Source organism: Phoenix dactylifera, chromosome 2 (assembly GCF_009389715.1).
Source record: "Phoenix dactylifera cultivar Barhee BC4 chromosome 2, palm_55x_up_171113_PBpolish2nd_filt_p, whole genome shotgun sequence".
Lineage (NCBI taxonomy): Eukaryota > Viridiplantae > Streptophyta > Magnoliopsida > Arecales > Arecaceae > Phoenix > Phoenix dactylifera.
This window is the reverse complement of record NC_052393.1, coordinates 13,806,357-13,830,636: the sequence shown is the minus strand read 5'-3', so window position 1 is coordinate 13,830,636 and position 24,280 is coordinate 13,806,357. Positions and strand designations below refer to the sequence as shown.

Genomic DNA, 24,280 nt, shown 5'->3' with positions numbered 1-24,280 from the left:
ACAAAAATACCTCTCAATTTAGTAGAAAAATTAATATATCAATATATCATCAATATATTATGTCAATATTATATATATATATATAATATTATGTTAATATTATATCTTATATTATAATATATTGCTAATCATATTATTATTTAAGAATAATTTTAAATTATAGTAGAAATATATTATTATATTTTATATTTATATAATGAAAATATTTAACATATTACTCCTATTTACCTTATTTTTCTAATCAAAATAATTACTAGTATTAAAAAATCTATTATAAGTATAAATAAAATATTAATTCTATAATGAAAAATAATATATTTTTATAAGATTAATAATTTGTAGAAGTAATAAATATATTTTTATAGAATATATTAATAATTAATATATTGATAGAAATATTAATATTTTATTATAATATATTGATATGATTAATAAATATATGATAAGGGCTACTAAAAGTAGAATATGTGACAAAATTATGGAGCTATTATAGGAATTAGTATATTGACTTATATTTTTGATTCATGAGAATTAAAAATACATAAAAAAATCCATCTAAGATATATCAGAGGTATTTGCGGTATTATGTGGTCGGTGATCTTGGATTTCCGTACCATACCAAACAAGTTACTCATGAATATCCGGAGATTTTTAATTACGGGACCATGGCCTACCAAACACATTAATCTTAAATCACTGTGGATTAAATCATCCCAGCATTCGGATCACCGAAAATCTTAGATCACCATGGTGATCCTGTTGGGATTACCAAACGCCCCCTTGAAGGTATGGTCAAGCCGCTCCTTCTTTTTTCTTTGTTAAGTATGCCGCCGCGCTGCGAATGCCGCCATCGAATTCTTCGGGCCAAGAACAGTTTGTGCCCGAAATTCCACGCGACAGATTCTGCTAGTTTGGCTACATGTTGCTGAAGATCAGGTTAAGTTTTCGGACTGTGCAAGTGTGGGTTAAAATCCCACTCTCAACAGTACATAATTTTAGTAAAAAAGAAAAGAAAAAAAGGGGGGAAATCCTAATTGATGTCTGCCGAATGAAAGGGCAATATGATAGACCTCCTCGGTTGATGAAAGTTTACTGCTGAAGTCTGTGTATTACAATCATTTTACTTCTGAGAGCAACTCCATGCAAGGGATGAAATGTTATCACGATGTGATCCATAAGCGGTGACATGCTTACAATATTATATTTGGAGGTCCAACTCATACATTCATTTGACTTGACAAACTTTGTGAGTTCTTTATTGCGTTTATTGACTTGTGGGTTTTGGCTGCGAATATTATGCTCGATGATACGGTACAGGACTTGCAGGGCGGGGGAACCTGTGCATGGAATCACAAGTACACCGGAAATGGATTCTGGAGTGAGGTGACACAGGATCAAAATTAAGAGCTAGATTGATGTTTTGCACAAAAAATTTGATGCTGGAAAACCAATTACCAAAGCAGGCACTGCCATCTTGAGATGAGAATGAGTTCCAATTTACAGAAGGACCTGGATGAGGATCCTCAAAGAAGATTATCTTGGTTCCTTATTTTGTGCTTCAATCTTGCAAGATTGTGCATAAGGATCACTGACAGATATTTTGTTAGCTGATTTGTTGTTTACTGGGCTTGAATTAGATATTTGCAGTTTGTTGGGCTCTACCCCAAACTATAGTACTGGGGGCGAGAGTCAGTACTGGTGCGAAGCTATGTAGCTCCGATTCTTTTGCTGTGAGTGGGCTCGACCAAGCTCGCATGCATTGCTATCATGAATGCAATCATGTTGGGGACAATTCTAGGTGCCTTCGGGTTGCATCTTCCATACGAGAGAGCAATTGATCTTCTTTTCGCAATGCTTGACCATTGAATTGCATCATGCACAGAATCCGAAATATTTTCATTATCAGTCTACATGAGATCTCGAAGCTACCGATTCAATGATAGATTTCTGGGAAAGGAGATGATTCCTACCTTCTTTCAGGCGAGAGACAAACCTGTTCATTCTAGGTAGGGCGATTCTCTCCACGGAAAGAGCATGATACCAAATCCCAGGCAGTGAAATATATTAAGATACAGCTAATGGTGATAACTGGTAACGTCAACCAAATCCTTGAGCAGGAAAACGAAACCAATAACAAATCCTATATCGAATTGCACCTCTGGGTGGTGATAGCACTATTGACCCGAGTAAACAGTAAGGCACTTTTTTTTTCTTTTTTTTTTTTTTAATCCTGGTAAATCATGGGACCTCTTTTTTGGATTTTTTTGTTCTGTTTTTGTTTTTTATAAAGCTACGAGAGAGTCCCACTTAAATATAAATTTATGGGCTGGTCTAAAACTCAAATCTGGGATTTTCACCAGGGGGAACTCTCCTCTCCATATTTGAGGCGAAATCTCGAGATATGGCATGATTGAAGACTTGAACTCCATGCCTTTTTTGAAACGGAGGGGCATGGCCATTTAGTTAATGCAATAAGAATAACTGAAATCAATGTTCTTCATGCAAACTTTACTATATGGGTAATAACAAATTTTGAGACTTTAAATTGGATCCAGTCTAGAAGTCAAAATATTTGTAATGCCATGGGGTCTCCTTGGCCGGTCGGGATGGTTTTGAAAAAATTGAGAGTTAATATTACTTTTAACATATTTATAGAATCATCTTTGTTTACCAATCACTTGTATTAGAGCATCATTTAGCATCATTATTTTTTTATACAAATTCTTTTTTTTTTATATGTTAGTTTTATCTTTCAAGGCTCTTGGCACAAATTGGATAAATTATTTCATAGCTGGGATTATTGATGGTCTGCATTGCATATATCCATACAATTTCAAACATGTATGATATAAATATAGAACCATCTCTGATTTGCCAATTTCTCACTCTTTTCTTCCTAACTTTACCATTTAACCACTTCAGTGTTTCCTCATTCTTATTGCTTGTTTACTTGTGCATCTTTTGAAATTGAATTTTAATGCTCGTCATAAAAGTATGTGCAACTATAAAGCTACCTAAATTTCTGATTTCTTCAAACAGGTCTCGATATCTAAAGATTCTTTTGAAATTTAATGCAATAAGGGACACATATTTTGCCAGCAAACTAAAAAGAAATCTTAGATCCTAGAAGGGGTGAAACAGGAAACCTAACTATTTTTTTTATGTGCGCACAGTAATTGTTTAAGGACTTGAAGATCCATTATGCTTGTCAATTGTCAAAAGAAATGCGCCGATAATGCATAAATTTCATTCAAAAAGAAATTCTGCGAACCTAAAAGGTAGAAATACTCCTCATTTGCAGGTTGCTTGGTGGCAGAGCAATGATAATTCCTTTGTGAGATTTTTGTTCACGCTAACATGACAGGAAGTATCATATGTAAGCAAGATGCACTATAGTATGTTTTCAAATTATATTTGTTAGGTGTTGGGTCCAATCCTACTTGCCCTCTCATTCCATTTCTCAAAAAAGAAGAAAATCCAAAAGGAGTAAGAATTCTTAAAAAATGTGTTTAACGTTACTTGTTAGTTTAAATTCTTGATAATTTCAATGCATCACACTTGTAAACACCTACCGAACATGGAGTTCATGCCTCTCATCCAACCAAGACAGCTACAATTTACCTCGAAGATATTATGGCGGAGACTGGAGAGAGGATCAAGGCAGCATCCGGTCGGTCATCTGACCATACTTTGCGCCCCACAAAGAAAACGTGGGTGGCGGATGGTGGCCCTTTCCAATCTCACCGAAGAAGATACGTGCAGACTCAGCCGTCCTCTTTTTCAGAGCCGCAACGCGAGGCCCACACGGAAAAGGGCCCACGTGTCAGTAATCGGGTGCAGATATGGTTTTCGTCCGTGGATGGGGTCCACGCCGGAATCGAGCTGGTGGGGAACACGAGTTCCCAGGTTCAATTGGTGGTCAAACGTGGTGCATCCCTCGGTGGGCTCCACCGTCCATCGTGCCCGTACGCGTTTGCGTGTGCGTGGTGCAAAAAAAAAAAAAAGCAATGGGTTTCCAGCTGTCTTAGAAAACTCTATCCGTATCAGTAAAATATACTATCGCAAGGTGGCTGAACCTGAAAAGGCCAGGTTTGTCCTGTACCGCGCGTCACTTTCGCCAGGTGGTACGCATTTGCTGTCTTCCGGACGCTGCGCGAAGCCGCAGGAAGAACGATTCTGATGCTTCGAAGAAGTGACATCTAGGATTAGAGGTGAGATGGATAAGGGATAATGTTTAAAAAAAGGGAAAAAGAAAAGGAGCAAGGATACTGGAGTACGTGGTTATTCAGAAATATTTTCTAAAATGATATTCAAATAATTATTTGAATTTAATAATTTGATTTATATTCCCTAATGTCTTACATTTTATTTTCCAAAACTTTCAAGCCGTGTCCGCATGATCTAAACATGACCAAGAACCTTTTACGACAGGATGCTCGCTGAAATTCAAAATGATTAGCATATAATTCGTAAATATTAATTATTTTTGGAAAGAAAAGAAAAGATTCTTCAGCAACAGTGGACAATCCAGCTAAAAGACCTCTACTTCTTAATATAAAGATGCAGGAAAAATGGCGCTACCTTCGCAAATAAAGACCAAGTTCATATGTGTACATGTATGTACCTTCTTAATATAAAAAGCACGTCCTATGCGATAGTCTCTGGTGCATGCACCAAGAGGTTTTTTATATGGAGTGAAAAGGTTAGTAAAGATATACATTAATTGCTCTAGCAAATAGGGCAAAAAGGCGTGCTCTATAAACTACATATTAATTTACCTAAAGGTATGGATTGAGTTACTGCTAGATATGTATTAAAATAGCTTACAGTATATATCGGAAAACCGATAAGTGTGTTCACCTATACCACATTCTTCAAATTACATATCGATTTATCTAGAGGTACATATTTGGATACTAAATGACTATTTTACTGAGTGTGTATCATCTGCCTGTGTAGCATGTATTAGTAAATATCATATTCTAAAAATTGTATATTGATTTACCTAAAAGTGTGTACTAAGATGTCGGATAATTACTTTGCTAGGTATGTATCATTTGATCATGTAGTATGCACTAATGAACACCATAATCTTCAAACTAAGTATCAATTTACCTAAAAGTGTGTATTGAAATGTTGGATGATTATTTTATTTGGTGTATATCATCTAATTATGTACTTTATTCTGTGTATCATCTAGCCTTCTTCTATTTTTTTTTAAGTTATGGAACTGATGGACTCCGTTAGCAAGAGGAATCCCATACTGATGCAACTATGGGGTTTCTTCTTTAACATGGGCACCAAGTAGAGACAAACAAGAAGCCTATCTAATATGACATTCTTTGGTGACGCCATCAAAGGATTTTTGTTCTAAAAATTATATCTGTAGAAAGAAACAAAGATCTAAAAGAACAAAATGTTACTTGTTGCAGTCGATCCTGGATTGGTGATGTAGACTACCTTCATGGATCTCAAGACAACAAACAAAGTCAGAATGCTCATCGAATTGGCTCTGACTAGTCCCTCTGATGCTTAAGTTAGAGATAATTTTTTGGTAGGAAGAAGAAAAAGGTAATGAGAGTAGAAAGCTTGGTAACGCCGATATTAGAGATGCTTTAATCTTTGGGGGATTACCTCTCATGGAGGGTTGTTGGGTTGATTTACATCAAGGATCTCAAATCTTTTGTGAATCGTATCATAACAAACTCGAGATCATGCTGTAACAATCAAAAAATTATTAGGTAATCTAAGTCCACTGTGGACCTAAGATGAATTCACTCTATTGTCCCTCCTTTTTTATGTGTAATAGAAACACAGCCTGAGATAATTTTATTATAAGTCTATGATGGATCTGGTGCATCTAATAATTTCTCATAACAACCTGTTGATGTGACATAATAACCTAGAAATGCGATGTAATCACCTAGCATGCAATGGAATTGCTGGGACCATAAGTGCATCTAGATGAAGGAGTTAAGCTGCCTCCGTCGTGAGAAGGTTCTACTAGACTCAGGTTTGTTGCCGAGCCAACTTGTCACCATGCGAAGCTGAAAGACTTCAACTCTAAAGATCAGCTATTTCTAATCTGCTCATCTTAGCTTTTAGATCGGCTAGGAGGTCCGGACCAGAATGTCTTAGAAAGTCTTGAGGTGAATCTGGGGTCACCATACAGATCATAAGTAAGATGAATCTGGTCGCACCATATCATCTTGGTCATATATTGCCACATCAATACTATTGTCATCAATATTCTTATTTTCCTTCTACAAATGTTTACAAGATAATTTGATGTTTCTGAATCAATTTGGGTGTGAGAATTTTAGTGAAAATATTTTATTTTAGAAAACACACATTATCAACGTGCATTATTAGCACGCCCTATTCTCAACTTCTTGTAAGCCAGTTTGCAAACTTTGTTGCACGTTGAAAGTCTATTAATCTACATTTGTAATTTTTCATAGATTGAATATACACGGTTAACATTAACTAAGAGCTTAGGCTTTTTAGATCAAATGATATAGTGCTGAGCTTGCTAGAAGTATTCAAATCCCCTCCAGGCCACATCTAATGGTGGCTTTTGATGCCTAACATACATTGTTGATCAATTATTTGCAACTTAAGTTTTAGAAAAAAAATAGTTGTTAACAACTCACTTTAGTGCCAACTTTCAGGATGCATGCACGACTCCTTAGATGCTCATGAGATAGGCCAGTAGTTAAAATGTTGTGCCTGTATGATACCATCAAAAAAACAATCCTCTAAAGAATTTTATTCTAAAAGCATAACATACACCGATGCTATGGCATGATTATAATTTTTGCACATAATTGCAAGTTTTGTATTCCGATATCATTGCAAAAGGGGTGGCGCTAGAGTTTACCCTTGTGGTCCCACCTTTGTACGCAGCAACTATTATAGTTTTCTTATTGGATGGTCTTATCACTAATAATTTCTGGATAATTATGATATGGGTATGTCTATCCCTTCCACCAGAAAAAAGATGCATCAAATATTTCAAATTGAGCTTGATTTCACACCTAAATCGGGACCCATATGTCAAATCTCTCCCAACCAAGTTTTAAACCCTCAATCATCATTCTACTAAAGTGAATATCCAGCTGAGACCGAGTGCTGCTTCCTCCCGGACTACAAATTCTCCGCAATCTCAATTCCAGATTTTGTTTTTATAAATCAATATGCGACGACAGCTGATTTTAGTAGAAAATGATAAAAAAATCTTTAACCGAGAGTTGCAGGATTTGCTATATAGAGAGGCTAATGGTGCCATGAATTGGATGGCCTCATATGTGGCTGACTACTCTAAAGAAGTTCTGTAGATGGAGAAAAGAAAGTTGCCTAAAGCACTTGCAAGAAGAAGTAGAAGAAGAAGAAGAACTGCCAAAGTCGCACGAATCTCTCACAGATTGGATGTTACAAGATTTGCTGGACCCCCAAACTCGTGAAATTAAGTCCGCAACTTGGCGAACCATTACTCGGTAACGTGAAACGTGCACCATTCATATACCCATCTCTGGAGGCCCACCATATCCAAGAATTGTGGACCATTCACGTGCCCATATCCGGTAACCCATTCCAATTTACAGCACACCGCCAAGGAAACGGTCCATCTCTTGGGCCCTCCCCGAGTCCCAATGAACCCCGTCAAGGAGCGACACGCCCGTGCCCTGCCCTCGCATCCGGTGCACCTACCCAGATTTTTTAGGCCTCATCTATATATCAAACCCTCGTATGGGCGCATCATCACTTGCAGAAACGAACGTTTATGATTGCACGGCTACGTGGTGCACGCCGTGTACGGTGTAAAGAACCGAGACCTCCACTGTATCCTCCCTTCCTCCTGGTAGTCGGAACCAGTCTCCAATAGCGAGTTGCCAGCCATTACATATATACTTTCAAAAAGGACAAAACCAAAACAAGCTTCGCTTAGCCCGAAAGACAAACCCGCCCATAAGTCACGTCCTTACCAAGTCCTGCCCTTCTGGATCCCACTCAGCTTGCCAGCCCCAACCTGGCATACCGTGTGCCGCGTAAGAAAACGACCTAATTCCCCCTACATATATACTCTCCGACCCCCTTTTTCCCACCTCAAACACACAGTCACTGCCACTGCCAAACTTCAAACTCAGAACATTTCACAACCCAATCAGTCCCCGAGAAACCGGCGATGGAGAGCTTCAGCGACTACTCCATGGACTCACCGCTCGCCCAGCGCTCGGCGTCGGACGAGGAGGCCTACGCGACGGTGTCGTCAGCACCGCCGAAGCGGCGGGCTGGGCGGACCAAGTTCCGGGAGACGCGACACCCGGTCTACAAGGGCGTCCGGCGCCGCAACGCCGATAAGTGGGTCTGCGAAGTGCGTGAGCCCAACAAAAAGTCGAGGATTTGGCTCGGGACGTTTCCGACCGCCGAGATGGCGGCACGGGCGCACGACGTGGCTGCCATGGCCCTCCGTGGCCGGTCAGCGTGCCTCAATTTTGCTGATTCCGCGTGGCTCTGTCGCGTTCCTACATCGTCGAGCCCAAAGGACATCCAGAGAGCCGCCATGGAGGCCGCGGAGGCCTTCCGGCCGCAGACAGAGCGCGACGCTGCTGAGAGTAGAGAGGATGCAGCGATGGCAATGATAGCGGGACCGTCGTTGGCGGCGGCGGATGACCCGTTTTACATGGATGATGGACTCAATTTTGGGATGCAAGGGTATCTGGACATGGCTGCGGGGTTGCTGATGGAGCCGCCGCCAATTTACGCCGACGAGGAGGTGAGCAACGGCGATGTCTCGCTGTGGAGCTACTCCATTTGAAGCTGGCGTCGCAAATTTTTTTGCACAGTATAATTTAAAATGAACGGTACGTATAGTTTTTTCAAAAATGCAGTACAAGGTAGGAGGAATTTGTTTGAAAAATATATATATAGAGAGAGAGAGATGCTTAGCTTCCCCAGAAAAAAGATAGCCATGCTAAGAATGACACAGTGATCGAGTGATAAGGAAAAAATAGCCGAAGCAAAGTAAGAGAATAGCGTGTAGTTTTGTAGTCTGGAGACAATATGTTTCCATGATTAGTTTGAATGCGTGAATGACCATTCTCAAAGTACAATCATGCAGTTGTTGCTGCTGGGAACTGCTAACGGTGACAACAAATTATACAGGGCAATATCCAGTCTATGAGCAGATATAGCGTGGAGCGTGGAGCCCACCGGGGACATGATTTTGTGCAGCAACCATGACGCGCCACGTAATTTTGTAGCCTGCCAACTTTGCAACCTGGAGCTCTCAGAGCAAGAGGGGTTCGGGTTAGGTCCGTTGGTTGTCTGAGCATTTGATGGTCCTGTCCTATGATAGAAATATAAACCTTAAGGTGTCGATAGTCAACAGTCAAATACACACAGTCATCAGTTAACAGTCACATAGTCACGCCCCTTTTCTAAACAAATCACATTGAATTATTTGTCTCAAATACACCGTGCGCCCGCTACCTCCAGCCACCCATCACTGCCGTCAACCAATATCTTACCGGAGCAGTTCGATGCCGGCAACCCTCCACCTCCGCCGCCGGTTGTGCTCGATGCCATCCGCCGTCGCTGCACCATGGATCACCAAGATTGGAGAATAAGCCCACGCCCCGCTCAGCCGCAAGGAGTACTCGGGCGTCTACTAGTGTCCGCCAGCCTGGGGCGTCGCCGCCAGACCTCCGCATCCACCGACGCCGCATAAAGTGGCGGAATAACCGGTGGCGGTCCTTGCGGATCCTATTTGCTTCCATGTTTGGCAGCTGATTTGGCGTATTTAGTTTGGCATATTTAGTTGTTCGTTGGCAACTTTGACAGAGTCCAAGACATAAGGCCGTCTGCTCTCGGTCTTTTTTCTATCAAATCCTGCTAAGAACTTTCATAGAGGTTTCTGTGAGAAATCGGATCACGACCATGAAAGCCTGACTTGAAATCACAATCATCAGAAAACAATCCTAATGTTGGAAAAACTTGGCTTATAATTTTTGGCATGTGGCTTTTGACACTTCAAAAGAAACATCAATCTTGATTTACCTAATCGTGTGGTTTCATGTTTAGCATTGTTAAAAGCTTTTAAGGAAAGCTCCAATGAAAATTTGGTGCCTAATTGTCAAGCACGTGCGTAGAAGCCTAGTTTGGAAGTATTTGATATGCTCTCTACTTGCATCATAATAACTATCTTCTCACTATTTGATCATAATCAAAAAAGAAAAAAAAAATTGAGATCATTTAGCAATATAGTATTTCTACAATTAAAAATACATCTTCTCTTCTCAAAAAAAAAATTGTTGAATAAAGTTGATATTTTTAACTTATTATGTTTATGTTATATTTTGAAATTATAATTTACTCTATAAACAGTGATATAATCATTAATAATCAGTAGCAACCGTAACTGCCAAAATCCGCTTCAAATGCGGAGGTGATATGGAGCACTACATCCATCATAGTTAATTGCATCATAATTCATGGTGAAAAATTATCTCTTGAGGTCTGCTAATTCACGAAAAGCATGGGCACCATCAATCACAACCGTTCTTTTTTATAGCAGTGCATTAAGATGCATGATGCATGCTTAACGCTTGAAGCTCACGAAACGAGTGGCTGTAATTGATGAAAATCATTTCTCCGGAAAGATAACTGCTGAGTCAGCTTGCCGTGGTGGCGTTGTTTTGAAGGAACAAGACAAGAGTATACTGCGCGTCTACTAAGAAAATTTTCTAGGAGAACATGGACCGGGGGTGCCGAGATGCCAACTTTTTCAAAATAACAATTTCATACGTGACTGAGTATTGATTTCCACGTTTCCCTATTCTTTCTTCAGTCAAAATGCTGGTTAAGATTTAACCAGTATCCTCAACGTAAGCGGTAGATCTAACCATTTCAAAAAGGAAAAGAAAGCAGAAGACTGAAAGGTCTCAAATAAGATTTAATACGAACAAATAAACAGTTGTATGGAGCACCCTGAAACCCAGATAATGTTAATGTTAAAACATTATCTTAGAGAAAAAATTATCTTGTTACAGTGTGAAGCAGGGACAGGTTGCAGCCAACAGGTAAATTCTCTCAACATGTATCGGGATATAAAACAAGCAAAAAGCACAGCATGGAAGTTAGTATCAAAAAATATTTGGTACAATTTTTACTTAGAAAAGAAATCTAGAGATAAAAACATATATTAGGACTCCCTATTTGACACAATTTTCATCATGAAATAAAGTCTGATCTAGCGCAGTGAATCTTCTCTTGGAGTACTAAAATCAGCTGACATGTGGCTATGGAAATTCTCCCATTGATCCTCGTTCCTGACACAGCTCTACTCGATTTGGTACTTCAGTAGCTCGATAGAACTAGTAGCGATCTCAGTTCAAATGCACTAGTTCTATGAGATTCAACTAGTCAACGGTCCTGATCTTGGCCTTATCACATCCTAGTCTAGATTTCCTTTTGTCTCAATGCTAATCTTCTTAGTTTCAGTAGAGCTTTCAAGGATGGTGAATCGCAACCAATATAAATGAATCAACAGAACTGGTTTGTTCCCAGATTTTATTTGATAACCTTGTATCAGTTTGTAAAGGCTGAGAGAGCAAAAGGCCCAGAAGCTCATCAGCAATAGAAAACCAGAAAAATGAATAAAACTTTGGTGCCAGAGTTCCCACAAATTCAACAAGAAGCTATGTCTAGATCCATGTATACATATATTAACATATTAAGGATGTGAATTATCCACAATAGAAGCAGGATTACCTGATGGTTCCTCAACAATAGAAAAAGTCGATGGTCAATTTCTGTGCCAGAAACCTGGATTGCAGTACAGCTGCCGAAAAACTAAAAGGTACGTGACCTAAACAATTAAGTAACAAGCAATGCAAAAAGTAAATATAAGATGATAACAGAATTTAGATCCTGAAACTTTGCATATTAGTCATTTGAAATATATTTATTGTATCGTGAACATAGTTATCGATGGATCCATACAAACATGGTAAATTACAATGACTGCAAGTTAGCAATCAAAACATACAACAGCCATAACATTTTTACAATTAACTTAAATGCATGTCAGTAAGTCTCAAGAAGAGGGTTGTTGGTGGGTGTGTAGAAGGAAGATCCTGCGGGCCCGAGCTTTACCATTTAAATAAAGCTTTTATGCCCTTTAATAACAGTATCAATCACATCTACCACTGTCAGCTGCCCAGCCAGGCCTATTTTCTTCCTCCCTGAGTGAGACCATATAACTTTGATTGCAAACTTAAACATGTAAAATTAAGATTCAGCTTCGTAATTTCGACCCCATAATTTATTCTTTCAATATTTAAGTTCTGTTTTACGAGTCTCAAGTACTAGATTCCAATCCTGTACCAACAAGCCATTTTTCTCCAAGAGACCACTACCTAAACCAGTATAGAGCAAACAACACCACCTATAAACGTCTCCACTAATGTCCATATCCAAGTAACTACTCTGCAATAGAGACAAACCAATACCTCACAGTTCTGAAGGATCATCAAAGTGGATAGGAGGCAGCAATTTTCAAGTATTACAGAACCCTTATCCAAGCCTTGCGAAATTTAGGTTGCAGGTCGTGAAGCAACACACATCTAGTTAACAATTCAACAGGAAAGTAAATATAAATGAACCATGAGGCATATATGGTTTGAATAACATATTTATAACCAAGGGAACCTGCAAGATCCATACCATCTCATAATAAAATAAAGGTTTTGGATCAGCATAAACAAGGGAAAAAATTTCCTTCTGCTACTAATGAACCCTTATCAGGCTTCAAATAAACTTTTTGAAAATAAGAGCAATCATAAAAGCAAAACCGGACAAGAAACACACAATAAAGCACATCAAAGATTTTCCTAAGCAAACAAGCAACCAACATGAAGTACCGCAATAACCCTCTCTTGCAATAAAAGCTGACATAACCAATAAAAAACATCCCACTTATGTAGGGTAATGGATTTTGTTATGGTGCTTTTATTTAGAGGTACTGCCAAAAGGGCCTCTCCACTCAGGCCCTCAGTCCATGGGGGCTTCGGCCCACAGTGTAGAACAATCTGAATTTTGAGGTGCTCATACAAGGATAGGATTCACCTATCATAGGGTTTTTGGGATTACAGCTTTGCATCATTGAGGGTATCATGGGGCTTCCATGTGCTCATGAGATTTAAGGGCTTTTGTATTGCGGTTTTCTCCTCTCCTCTTTGTACTTTCTCCACCATTAGTGAAGATTTCCCAATAATCTCAGGCCGTGGACATAAACTGTGGGCCAGACCATGTAATTCTGTGTGTCCTCTTTCTTTGCTTGTTTTCTGTCTCTAGATCTATTCTCTTTCCACAACCGATTTTGTCACCTTGCTCATCTAGTTCTACATGAAATGCCACCTAGTTTTGGAGGTATGTAGGATGGCTTCGTCTCTTAGGGATGCTAATTCATGGAAAACAGAGACAACCAATTTGTGGGGAATCCCACTTGATAGCTATGTGCAATCACCTGCACATAGTTCGTGGCTGATTATAATTATTACTCAAAGAACAAGATGACACTGATTTATAGTACATTCATATTACAAGGCTGAGCTCATAAGAAACACCTACATTCTACCGAAATCAGATGATATATAAAGCACTAGATAAGTTATTTTGCTAGAATTTAGCATCCCAGAATATTCTGCCCAGAACAGCAATATCAATTTGCCTTAAAAATCTAAAACCTTTAACATCTAAAAAAGATTCATGTTCTTACAAAATAAAAAGAGTCTAGAAAAAACCTAGGAGCACATGCATTGACGTTACCTATGTAAATATAGATGCAGCTGCAGCTACATAGGCATCAAGGATGTATGCATTATGACTCCAATAACATCACGTATCAGGTTACTGTCACCACCATGGCCACATCATTTAGTAAGGTTTTGCATTGTCCACTGCCTTCTTGCACCCTTTCCAGATCATTAATTGTCTGTAGCCTTCATATTTTTTATTAGCATCAAAACTGTTTTCACTTCTTTAGGAGCCAACCTTGATGTTGCCTCATTGCCTTGTGTCGTGCTTGTTGCACTTTTGCCTTTTATTAGGTCAGTCCATGGTTGACTCTTACACTTCAGATGCACACAAAAGCACCGCCTAAGCACACCAAAGCATAACAAGTACTATCTGCTACTCAGGCTTTATCCTACTTTGATGAAATATCTATCTTCAGGTGAAGTAATCAAACTAAGTTACAAATTAACAACTTCTTTCAGTTTCCCATTGACCATCATACTGCAGAACTATATACCTGGATTGTGAGGGTGACCAAACTGTAATGATATTCTCCCACATTTTTAATTTCAAACTTGAAAAGAAACCAGCCTGCAGAATAACCATATGCACAAGAGCATTATAAAGGAATATCTTAAAGGCTATAAGTTCATTCAAGGAATCACAAGAAGGAAATAAAATAATAAGTAAATATATTTAGGTTTAAAAGTGGTAAAGAAAAACCAATAAATATATTAGGAAAAAAAAAAGAACACCAAGAATTATGGTACTACATTTTATTTAAACGTGACGCGCATCAATACTGGAATCCAAATTGAATGGCGGATGAAGGCCCTTTTCTTGAAGTGCAAAAAAGAAGTGGAGACTGAAGCTTATGGCCAAAATTTATTGTGTAGATCTCTCATGGAAGTAGATTAGGGATAAAAAGGGTTGGAATCTTTTCCAAGATCTTCTGAAAACACAAAACAAAAACCAGAAAAGAAGAGGGAAAAACTTGAGCAGCATATTTTTAAGTAGAATTTGGGAAACTATTAGGAAAATGATGCAGGTTTTGCATTAAAATTTGAAGATGAATTATAAGCAATGGTCATTCCTTGAGCTAGGAGAACCTATCTACGTGATTAACATGGCCAAAGACAATTTTAGGGCATCAAGGTTTCTGAGGAAACATTTCTGTACTCAGATTTCCTTTACAATGGGCCAAAAAAATGCCTGAGTTGGCTGCGGGTTATTCTATTCTAGTCGGCTGCTGAGCTTAATACTAGGTTGCTAGTTTTTCTGGGAAATAAGACATGTATGAGACTTAGATGGACTCAATATGTGGCTGATAAACACCTTGTTATGGTTACTAGGTTAGGTCGTAATATATAGAAAGGAATTGAACTATACGGCAAAAGGATGAGAGTTATCTCAAGCATCACCCTAGATATTAACATGCTTATTTTTTGAAATAATCTGTATGGTATTAAAATTTTGGGCCAGTTTCAAGATACATAAAATTGATTTTATAAGGGAAGGGATATAGAGTGAAAAGTCTGGATTTAAGTGCAAAAGTCCATTTATTCTCTTCCCTTATTCTACTTCCATTTTACTTCTTATATCCATCATTTCGACCTCTTTAGACTTTTGTCCCTTGTCTGATGCAGCCCAAAATATGATCAAACATGGTCATTATATGTGAAATCGATCTTTTAGACTGCACTAGTGTCTCAGGAAAATAAAATCAATTGCATGATTTATTTGTAGACATTGTCAGCAATGCTGAAATGAATTATTGAAGACTTTGTCGATACAATGCAAAAAATAGACAGCGGAAGCAAATATAAATAGGAAGATGACAGATCAAAACACATTTGCTGTAACAGAGTCTTGTCAAAAGATACATAGGGCACTACAAGAGATTAAGTAAAAGGAATTCATAGAAGAATATGGGAAGTGTGTGCGCAAATGTGTATGATTCAGTTAATGAGGAAATAATTCATGATCGTCTCATATAGGTTATAACTTCCAATCAAGCATCCAATTCAGTTGACTCTGCAAGAAGCCGGCCTCCATGTTAGACATTAAGGCACATAAACAAAATAATTTGAAGAAATTATTATCAATTTTCCTATTTTATGCTCCACCACCTTTCCCATAATTTCACAGTGCTTGTTATAGTCTAAATGGCATGATAATCGGTACATTTTTGAACATCAAGAGTCGATTCTCTTTCTTTATTTATGTTGCACATGTTACCCACTCATGATGAGTGGGTAACATGATATTTCTTCAATTGTTTGGCAGTTCCTCATTTTCATTACCAAATTTAGTCTCTCTTCCCACAATTTATTAGACATCAATCGGCATTTTAGCTAACCTCACTACCTTGCCATTCGACAACCTTTTTGTAGCTATCACTGAACTCCAAGTTGAGATCTAAATATATTTGTCTAAAAATAAACCTAGTCAATATTTGTAGAAATTACTTTTTGCCTCCCATAATCTCATTATCATTCACCAAAATGTTCTCAACCTAAACCTCTAGATACTCAAATTAATATCTGCTTTCACCTCTCCTCTCTTTAGCTCATCTATTGATTTCCTTCATGCCTTCTTTTTACCCCCAAGTTTATCTTTTGTTTTGCAATACTTATCTTCCAATGTTAATGCTATTTTCTTTGTTAATTCTTAATGCTATGTGGTTTATCTCTCTCCTCAGTCCCAACAACATCTTAATATGTTCTTTGCATGCTAACCTTCTTTCTTCAAGAGGGCACTGGAGCTAAATTTGCTTTTGGTAACAGAATGAAGAATCTTTACATAATCAATGTCAAGTTGTGTTTTTGCACTACAAGACCAAAGAACCTACCATATTTTGATCTTAAACACCCATTCGCAAGAGATAAGAAACTTTAGGGCTTCAAATAGACCAAGAACCTACACGGAAGTGCATTCAGTCATATCAAGCTCCTGAGACATATATCATTTTGTCCCTTTGAAATTGCTGTGGTCCTTTCAATAACTTCAACATCCTAATTAGCATAAGCATGTACCGACTAGTCAAAAAAGATCGGTAACTAGATAAAGACAACCAAAGGTGATGAAGCCTATCTAGATGATGGTTGAGAACGTGCAGAGCAATCTCCCAATGCCAATTAGCCCCGACTAGAAAAGCATTCAAGAGTGAGGTATGAAAGATCAGCAGCTATCATCACTACATTACAATAATATCGGTCTGATGAAGTCGACAATTTGACATCAATTAAGCCATTAAAAAAAGAAAAGCAAATAGGACAATATTTAAACATTATTCCTGCAAAAGGTTGATCAATTGCCTAAATTGAAACTCCTATATCCAGGCGTATAGCCATAATTGTATAAATACTCAAAATACCCAGGATGTAGAGCTTATAATTACCGAATTCTAATTACTCTGCATTTATGCCTTCAGTTCTCTATTAAACACATTATGTTGCCACAAGCTTTCCTGGCATAAACAACTGCTCATCAGTTTTACCATATGTTGCAGCCGAAAGCGCTGCAACGAACGCAACCGAATGCCATGCTCCGAGGTAAATGCTTATTCCTCTTCCAAATCAAGATCGGAAGCAAGGCCAACACTAATTTAAAAGAAAAAAAAAATCCAATAGGCCTCAAAATAACACTCTTCTATGAAACTTCCCTTAAAAAAACGAGACAAAGATTTCGATTCATTTAAAATCAATAGGTTTCTGACAATCACATAACAGAACAAAAGAATGAACGGAATAGGAAATTAAATTTATCGGAGCAATCAAAAAATGAATATCTTTCGTCTGGTTTCGGAGATTACCAGGCCATCGCCCTCTTCGTTCTCTCGGGCGGCCAACTCTCCAAGACTTCAACCAAATGACGACGAGCAAACGGGTCGTCCAGACCCCAAAGGGTGAGGAGGCCTCCGCCGAGAGACAATGGCGCACTTGAGGGCCACTTAAGAGAGGGGATTGGGGCCTTCAGAGATGGGTGGGCTAGAGACTATAGACAAAGCCGGCGTGGATTAAAGACCATTTTTGTTATTAGCTTGGTACCGAGACTACAGAGAAATTCGGTATCTCCTGGCTTCAGCATGGAGATCACAATACACCTTTTTTCCATGGGTCTATAATCCCCTAGCTAGGCCTGACCTATTAGCCCAGACTGGCACTAGAGCATGCCTATAATAGCCCGTTCCCAAATTTATTCAGGGGGTAGAGCCCATGTTCAAGACAAAGGTGGACTGCACCTCTTTCTCAAACTCCAAGGAGGACTCCGCCATGCTCATGCCCCCCTTCCTTCTCCTTCCTCACCTATCTTTTTCTTCAAGCTTTCATCACCGTTCGCCGTCGTTATTATGGCCATTGTTGGGGTTGAAATTTGGCCTGAGGGTGACCACGCCGGAGGAAGCCGAGAAAATGCTGGCCAGAATGGAGAAAGGAAGCCACCTCCGACGCTCCGGTGTACCTATACAAAGTTTTGGCTGGAGATTCTAGCAAAGGGCCTCCGATGGCTAAGTTAGAGTTGATCCAACCTTTTTGGAAAAAAGTCCCTCAGTATTTTTTATATGGCTTATTTATAGTCCTCACAAGGATGCCCAGGTGGCTGAGGTATGGTCCATCCTCATCATGAAAGGAAATGGTCTTGGCCAGGTGGCGTGTGGCCAAGGTAAGGGCTCGCTTGAAGCACACGGTTTGGGCAGTCCTTGTGCACGGCATGGTGCTGGCTGGTGCGGCAGGTTATGGCTCTTGGCAGGTGCGGCAGGTTATGGCTCTTGGCAGGTGCGGCAGGTTATGGCTCTTGGCAGGTGCGGCAGGTTATGGCTCTTGCAGCAAGCATGGCTGGGATGTTCGGCTACACGTGCGAACGTGGGTGCACGTGCGAGTGCAGCTATAGGCGAGGTCGGCTCGGCCTTCGACGGGGGCTAAGGTTGGCCTGGCCTCTGATCGAGGTCGTCTTGGGCTTCGACGGGATTTGAGGTCGGCCTGGCTCTTAGCGGGACCGAAGTTTAGCCTGCTTGACTCTAAAGTCTGTTCGGCCGGAATTGGGTGGCTCCAGAGCAGGACGATCCATTCTGCCTCCCATCAACCATGACCAATCCTTGTTGGAGGCAAGGTGGAACTCACCTCCACCCCTCTGATTTTCTCTCTCCCCACATTTTCCGTTGAGAAGCGTAGCCATCAACCTAGATTCCTGTGAAGGTTCGCCAAAAATCGAGTCCAGACCACCTCCCTTGTTTTAGATATTCACCGGATTTTTGCTTTATTATGTACTGAATCCAGCCACGTCGAATCGGCAATAGAAGCCTCTTGGAATTTGTGATTGCCCAATGGAGCCTCAGTCATCGAATATCCGTTATACCAAGCTTTGTTGTTCCCATGTTTTCTTTCTTCCTTTCTAGCCGCCGCAGGGATTGTTGTCGCCAGTCTTCTAGCGACCCACTAGTGCAGCCACCAGCCACCACCGACCTCATTCGTTTTCCTAAGAGAGGCAGCCCTAGTTGGTTGCCCTCTATCTCATATTCTCTTTCTTCTTCTTTCCTCTCTTATTTTCTTCTTCTCTTCTTCTCTCTCTATACTCTCTTTCTCTCACACACACTCTCTGTTGGGTTGGGTAGATCCTAGTAGAGGGTCTTTCTCTATGATCTTGGTCAAATCCTTGTAAAGGGATCTTGAATCGCCCTAGTGGCCACTTAGAATCGTCCCACACCATGTTTCTCGTGAGGCGCTATTTGACTCCATCACCATCAACGTTTATTGTATTATCATTATTTTGGTCAGACTTTCATTTCACGACTTCACCAATTACATTATCTGATTAGACCAACCCGGGCTACCGGATGCCAACCCCACTCCACTCCTATTTTTTCTGCAGTTGCTCGTACCTTTTATAATTGTGGGACTTAATTTTGTAAAGGGGTGCAGTCTCCTGGACAAGAAGTCTAGCGAAGGGGTATTATACTATATATAATTCATCAATCAAGATTTTAAGAAAAAAAATTTAGAATTTATTTGGATTTATCTATATACTCACAAGGTAAGTAATGATCCACCTTTCATAGTCTTGACAACTTTTTTCGTCAAGAGGGGTCACAAGTCAATGCAAGATTGGTGGATGCACAGGAGTACTATCGGCATTTGAGTAGCTGGAAAGAGAATTATCAAAAAAAGGATAAAGAAAGTAACATAGTTCCAAATACCGTAATCTTTAAGAATTTTTGCTACCATTGCACAACCATTCAGAAAATAGACAAGGTTGGATTGGGTGTAGCTGGGGCTATAATAGAGGAAAACAATGTTACAACTGCTCCTACGGTAGAGTTCTACTAGTAATCAAAGTACAAAATAAAGCAAAGATAATTAATATAAAATTAGATTGATTGATGTATCCAAGATCCTCCTTTTTCAACATTGTGATCTAATATTTATATATGGCTTCTTGTAGCTAGTAAGATGGGTGCTACTACTCCTCTTGGATGCTCCTTCTTGTTATTATTTGCTACATCACCCACTACTACCATGCATAATAATTAGTATTACTCCTCTCACATCATGAGTGGTAGAAAGATAGGTGTAACTACCCACTCCTTCCATTTTATAAATAGTGGAAAGATAGGTGTAACCATCATAGGCGGATAACTCTCGCTCCTTTGGATTTGTACTATATTTATTCAACCTATGCCCTTGGTATTTTGGCCCGTACCTCTTTTACTACATCTGTCTTTAGATCACAATCGATCTAGATGTGGTATAAACACCTAGATTTTTTAATTAATTAATATAAATTTTTAACATCAAATAATAGATTATGAAATGATTTACATGCGATTTATGAATTTCATTAAACTGTGTTTTGAATAGAAAATAGATTCATAACTTGGAGGTAATATTTTTATATTGATCTTAATATATATATATATATATATATATATATATATATATATATGTTTATTGATTGGAATATGATATATCTTATTCTATGAAAGATATTTGATACGATTGAATTTGGACTCTTAGCCTATGTTATTGACCCTGCGTGTGAGGGTTAAAAGTTGGCCCTTTGATTGTTCCTAAACTTGATTAAAATGGACCAACTCCACAGAAATTAACCAAGGTATTATGGACCTACTCCGCAGGAGTTAAGTACGGTATTATTGACCTACTTCGCAGAGATTAAGTGAGGTACTATGTACCTATTTCATAAGGGTTAAATGCAATACTATAAGCCTTGCCACATGGATAATATCGTCGTAGTTAAGGCTGTTGAGTTGAACCTGATATTTACGACTTGGATTTATGAATTGGACTCTTTACTTCTGCTTATAATACGATTCTTGCACCTTGGAGAATATCTTTGAAACTAATCTGGTTGCCTCAGTCTACTACTAGCCATCCAATTTTTATGTACCTTGTATTATGGTTGATCTCATAGCCAAGTGTTGATCTTTCAACATCATGGCTGAATTTTACTTCTTCGACATGTATCCCTGCGAATGGGACTTTTTGTGGCCGAACCCAATCCTACCAAAGAAGTATCAGATGATTTTCATTTGCCTTTATTTTATCTAATCTTGTTTACATTGCCCTTACTCGTAGCCTCCTGTCAAGTATTTGAGATGGGATGTAAATAGACATTGTGATGGAAGCCTTGGCTTACAATTCCGCTCTACTTCATGGTTCCAATCTTCGGTTGCGGCAAGGCAAGGTATTCGTTGTCACCGTACTCGTTCGTCTTATGTGTTGAGTCCTTGTCCAGATCTTTTAAGAATGCAGCATCTCAGCAACAAATCAAACGCTTTAAACTCACATAGCTGAACCAATATTAAGGTTCACTGATGACTGTATAATGGTTTCTAAAGCAACTCCTAGAAGTACTGTGCTGCAATGAACAGAGCTTTTAAAGAGTACTGCTTTCCCTCGGAACAAAGTGTTAAATCTGTCGAAGTCCTTGGTGCAATTCAGTCTGAAGACGTATTAAGCTAACAACCATGAGTTTGCCAACGTGCTGGGAGTTCCTATTGAAGTGGGGTTTGGACTTATCTTGGTGTTCCGGTCTCAACCTTCAGGTTGAGGATGTTAGATTTTGAGCCACTGACCGGATAAATGGGCTAAACTAATGTGCCGGATAGCTCAATGGATTTTGTTACTTATTCCAGGGTTAAACGGGAAAAATCACGAAGCCTTAGGGTCAATGCAATTGTTCTGTAGCGTGATAAGTCCCTCGGGTTGCCCGTGAGGCAGCTCATCCATACCCAGTTGACTGGAAGGTGACATCCGAAGCCAAACGAGATCTCTGGAATATGCATGACGAAGCTGCGAAGAACTGGCTAGCCAACATGCAAGGTTTCCTGCACATGTTTTTGTATTGCTGTAAGAAACAACTTATCGGTTGAGGCGTGTTATTACTGTCCTTAAGAGTAGATCGCGCCCCTCGGAGAATGAATCTCGATGTAGCAGATCATGGCAGCCTATCCTCCAGGATACAACAACCGGATCACTCCAAGCGTATACTCGCAGATATAGTGACACTAGCGAACAGCCCACAATCACTCAGGAAGACAGAGAGGAAGAGAAAGATTATAGAGTTCACAAAGAGAAGGAAGAGGTATTTTCTTAAAAAAAGGCAAGGGGGGTCCCTCCCTATGCGCGATGTGCCTAGTTAACCTATTTCCGGATCGGATCTGCCAATTTTGCCTTGGACCTCCACCAGGCTTGTGCACGCATGGGCTACTTACTTTTTTTGCTTCACCAGGTTAAAAAGGTTGAAGACTATATAGAGACCATTTGAGTTTCATCTTTTTCCAATGTTGGGCTAAAGAAAGTATACACGACAAAAGAAGGATATGCTTGGAATTTTGAAATACTCCAACAGTATGGAAGTTCACCCTGACACATCTCTAGACCAAGAAAACCATCAACAAAGCTAGCCATACTGAAGTTACTGAACCATGGATTAAATGGTTAATCAGAAGGGAAGGCTACCACTAAATAATTTAAACCTATACATGTTTCCTACTAATTTTCTTCCTGCTTCCCTTCAAAACTTCTTCTCATAGCTCTAAGGAAGGTAGGTTTTGGATCAATAACTTGATTGAAGTTTTTGTTTTGTATTTTTTTTTTTCAATATGATTGATTGAAGTTTCTGTTGTCTTTAATAAAACCACGTTTAAGAAGCAAACCAGGAGTTTAGGTATGTAATCAAACAATGCGTTCGGAATAAGTGATTGGCTTGTATCAAGACTGGCTTCCTAATAACCAGCAGAATTAAAATACTCGATTCAATGTTCAGATAATATTAAGCACGGCTGATAATAAGCGAGTCAGCTTTAGGATTCTTGTGGACGAGCCTCCGCAGACTTCATATCGGAACTGGCACGTAGAGCTCATGGTTCAATTTTGGATAGATTAGACCCCAAATGCCTGACTTGAACCTGGCTTGACCCATTGTCTAACCAGTTCAGCTAGTCAAAATGGCCCATGAAAGGGCACAGAGTCTGTTCAAAGACAGCGAACTGATACTTTAAAATCCCGTCATGGCAGGTAGACCATTTAAAAAAACATTGCCATTATCTTGCAGCAGTACTCGAATCCTGAACAAAAATAGCATTCCAACCTGGGCAGGATTTGGACCACTATTGAAGACAAGGAGACTTCGAGACCGGACACCACAGTATCCAAATGAATCTGGGCGAGGAGAAAGAGCAAGGTTCGGTAATCAATGGGTTTCTCTCAACGCTGACCAACCTTCACTTGCGTTCGTTATCTGAGAGCTGGAAGCACAATGAAATATGTATCTGGAACGAGAAAAGGTGAGCGAAGTAAAAATTAGGGGCTCCTCCCGGGGAAGATATTGCCTAGCCTCTAGAATATAGGATATGAATTATACCCCAAAACTTTGTAGAGCTCGAGTTCTCACGTAACCTAGAAAGAGCTGGCTCCCAAATCACAACCATCCATGAATGGCATAGTAGCCTCATGCCACATTTCAATGCCAAATTCAGTGCATGCCATATGGCATCTGGATATATGTCAGCCGTCACCTGTATAAGTTAATTCAAGTATGCAAATATTTGTCCTTATATTTAAGCCTTAGTGACCTCATTAGACCAAAAATTCAAATTAATTCAAATCTAATCATAAACATCTCGATCAGCATGTGGTTAGCCTAAATAGATCCGTGTTGCAGTATTCCTCATCTATATAGGCCATGGGTCGGATATGCTCTTATACCATTTATAACAATTTATGACCTTACTCAAAAAGACTAACCAAAAAATATTATTTAAATTTTTTGATTCTATATAAATATCTCAATATCTATCAAGTGCATAGCCGATTTAGAATTGAACATATGCCCGCACAGATTCTCACAAATTGTTATTAGACCATTGCTTTCCTTTGTTACTAAAGAATAGATGTGTATGATATATGGCTGGTATAGCCAAATTAGGCTTTGATAGGTGAAGAATTAAAGCATGGAGTTAATAAAA

The 24,280-nt window shown here is 39.2% G+C and overlaps 1 protein-coding gene and 1 long non-coding RNA gene across 7 annotated transcripts; one reads left to right on the top strand and one right to left on the bottom strand.

Annotated features, from left to right (window-relative positions):
- Window positions 1-8,111: 8,111 nt before the first annotated feature.
- LOC103716859 (dehydration-responsive element-binding protein 1G) lies at window positions 8,112-9,998 on the top strand. Its single transcript, XM_008805035.4, has 2 exons — window positions 8,112-8,864; window positions 9,166-9,998. Exon 1 carries the CDS (start codon window positions 8,186-8,188, stop codon window positions 8,816-8,818), a length of 633 nt encoding a protein of 210 aa, XP_008803257.1. The 5' UTR covers window positions 8,112-8,185; the 3' UTR covers window positions 8,819-8,864; window positions 9,166-9,998.
- LOC103716858 lies at window positions 8,843-17,856 on the bottom strand. 6 transcript variants are annotated; one of them, XR_005510090.1, is made up of 5 exons: window positions 17,612-17,856; window positions 14,315-14,388; window positions 13,831-14,160; window positions 11,773-11,869; window positions 8,843-9,901 (listed from the first exon to the last, which is right to left on the bottom strand). It is a non-coding gene; the product is annotated as an uncharacterized LOC103716858 (long non-coding RNA). The 6 variants fall into 6 exon arrangements; XR_005510087.1 differs by having other exon boundaries at window positions 8,843-11,603; window positions 17,612-17,855; XR_005510095.1 differs by having other exon boundaries at window positions 8,843-9,891; window positions 17,612-17,855.
- Between the last annotated feature and the right edge of the window lie 6,424 nt (window positions 17,857-24,280).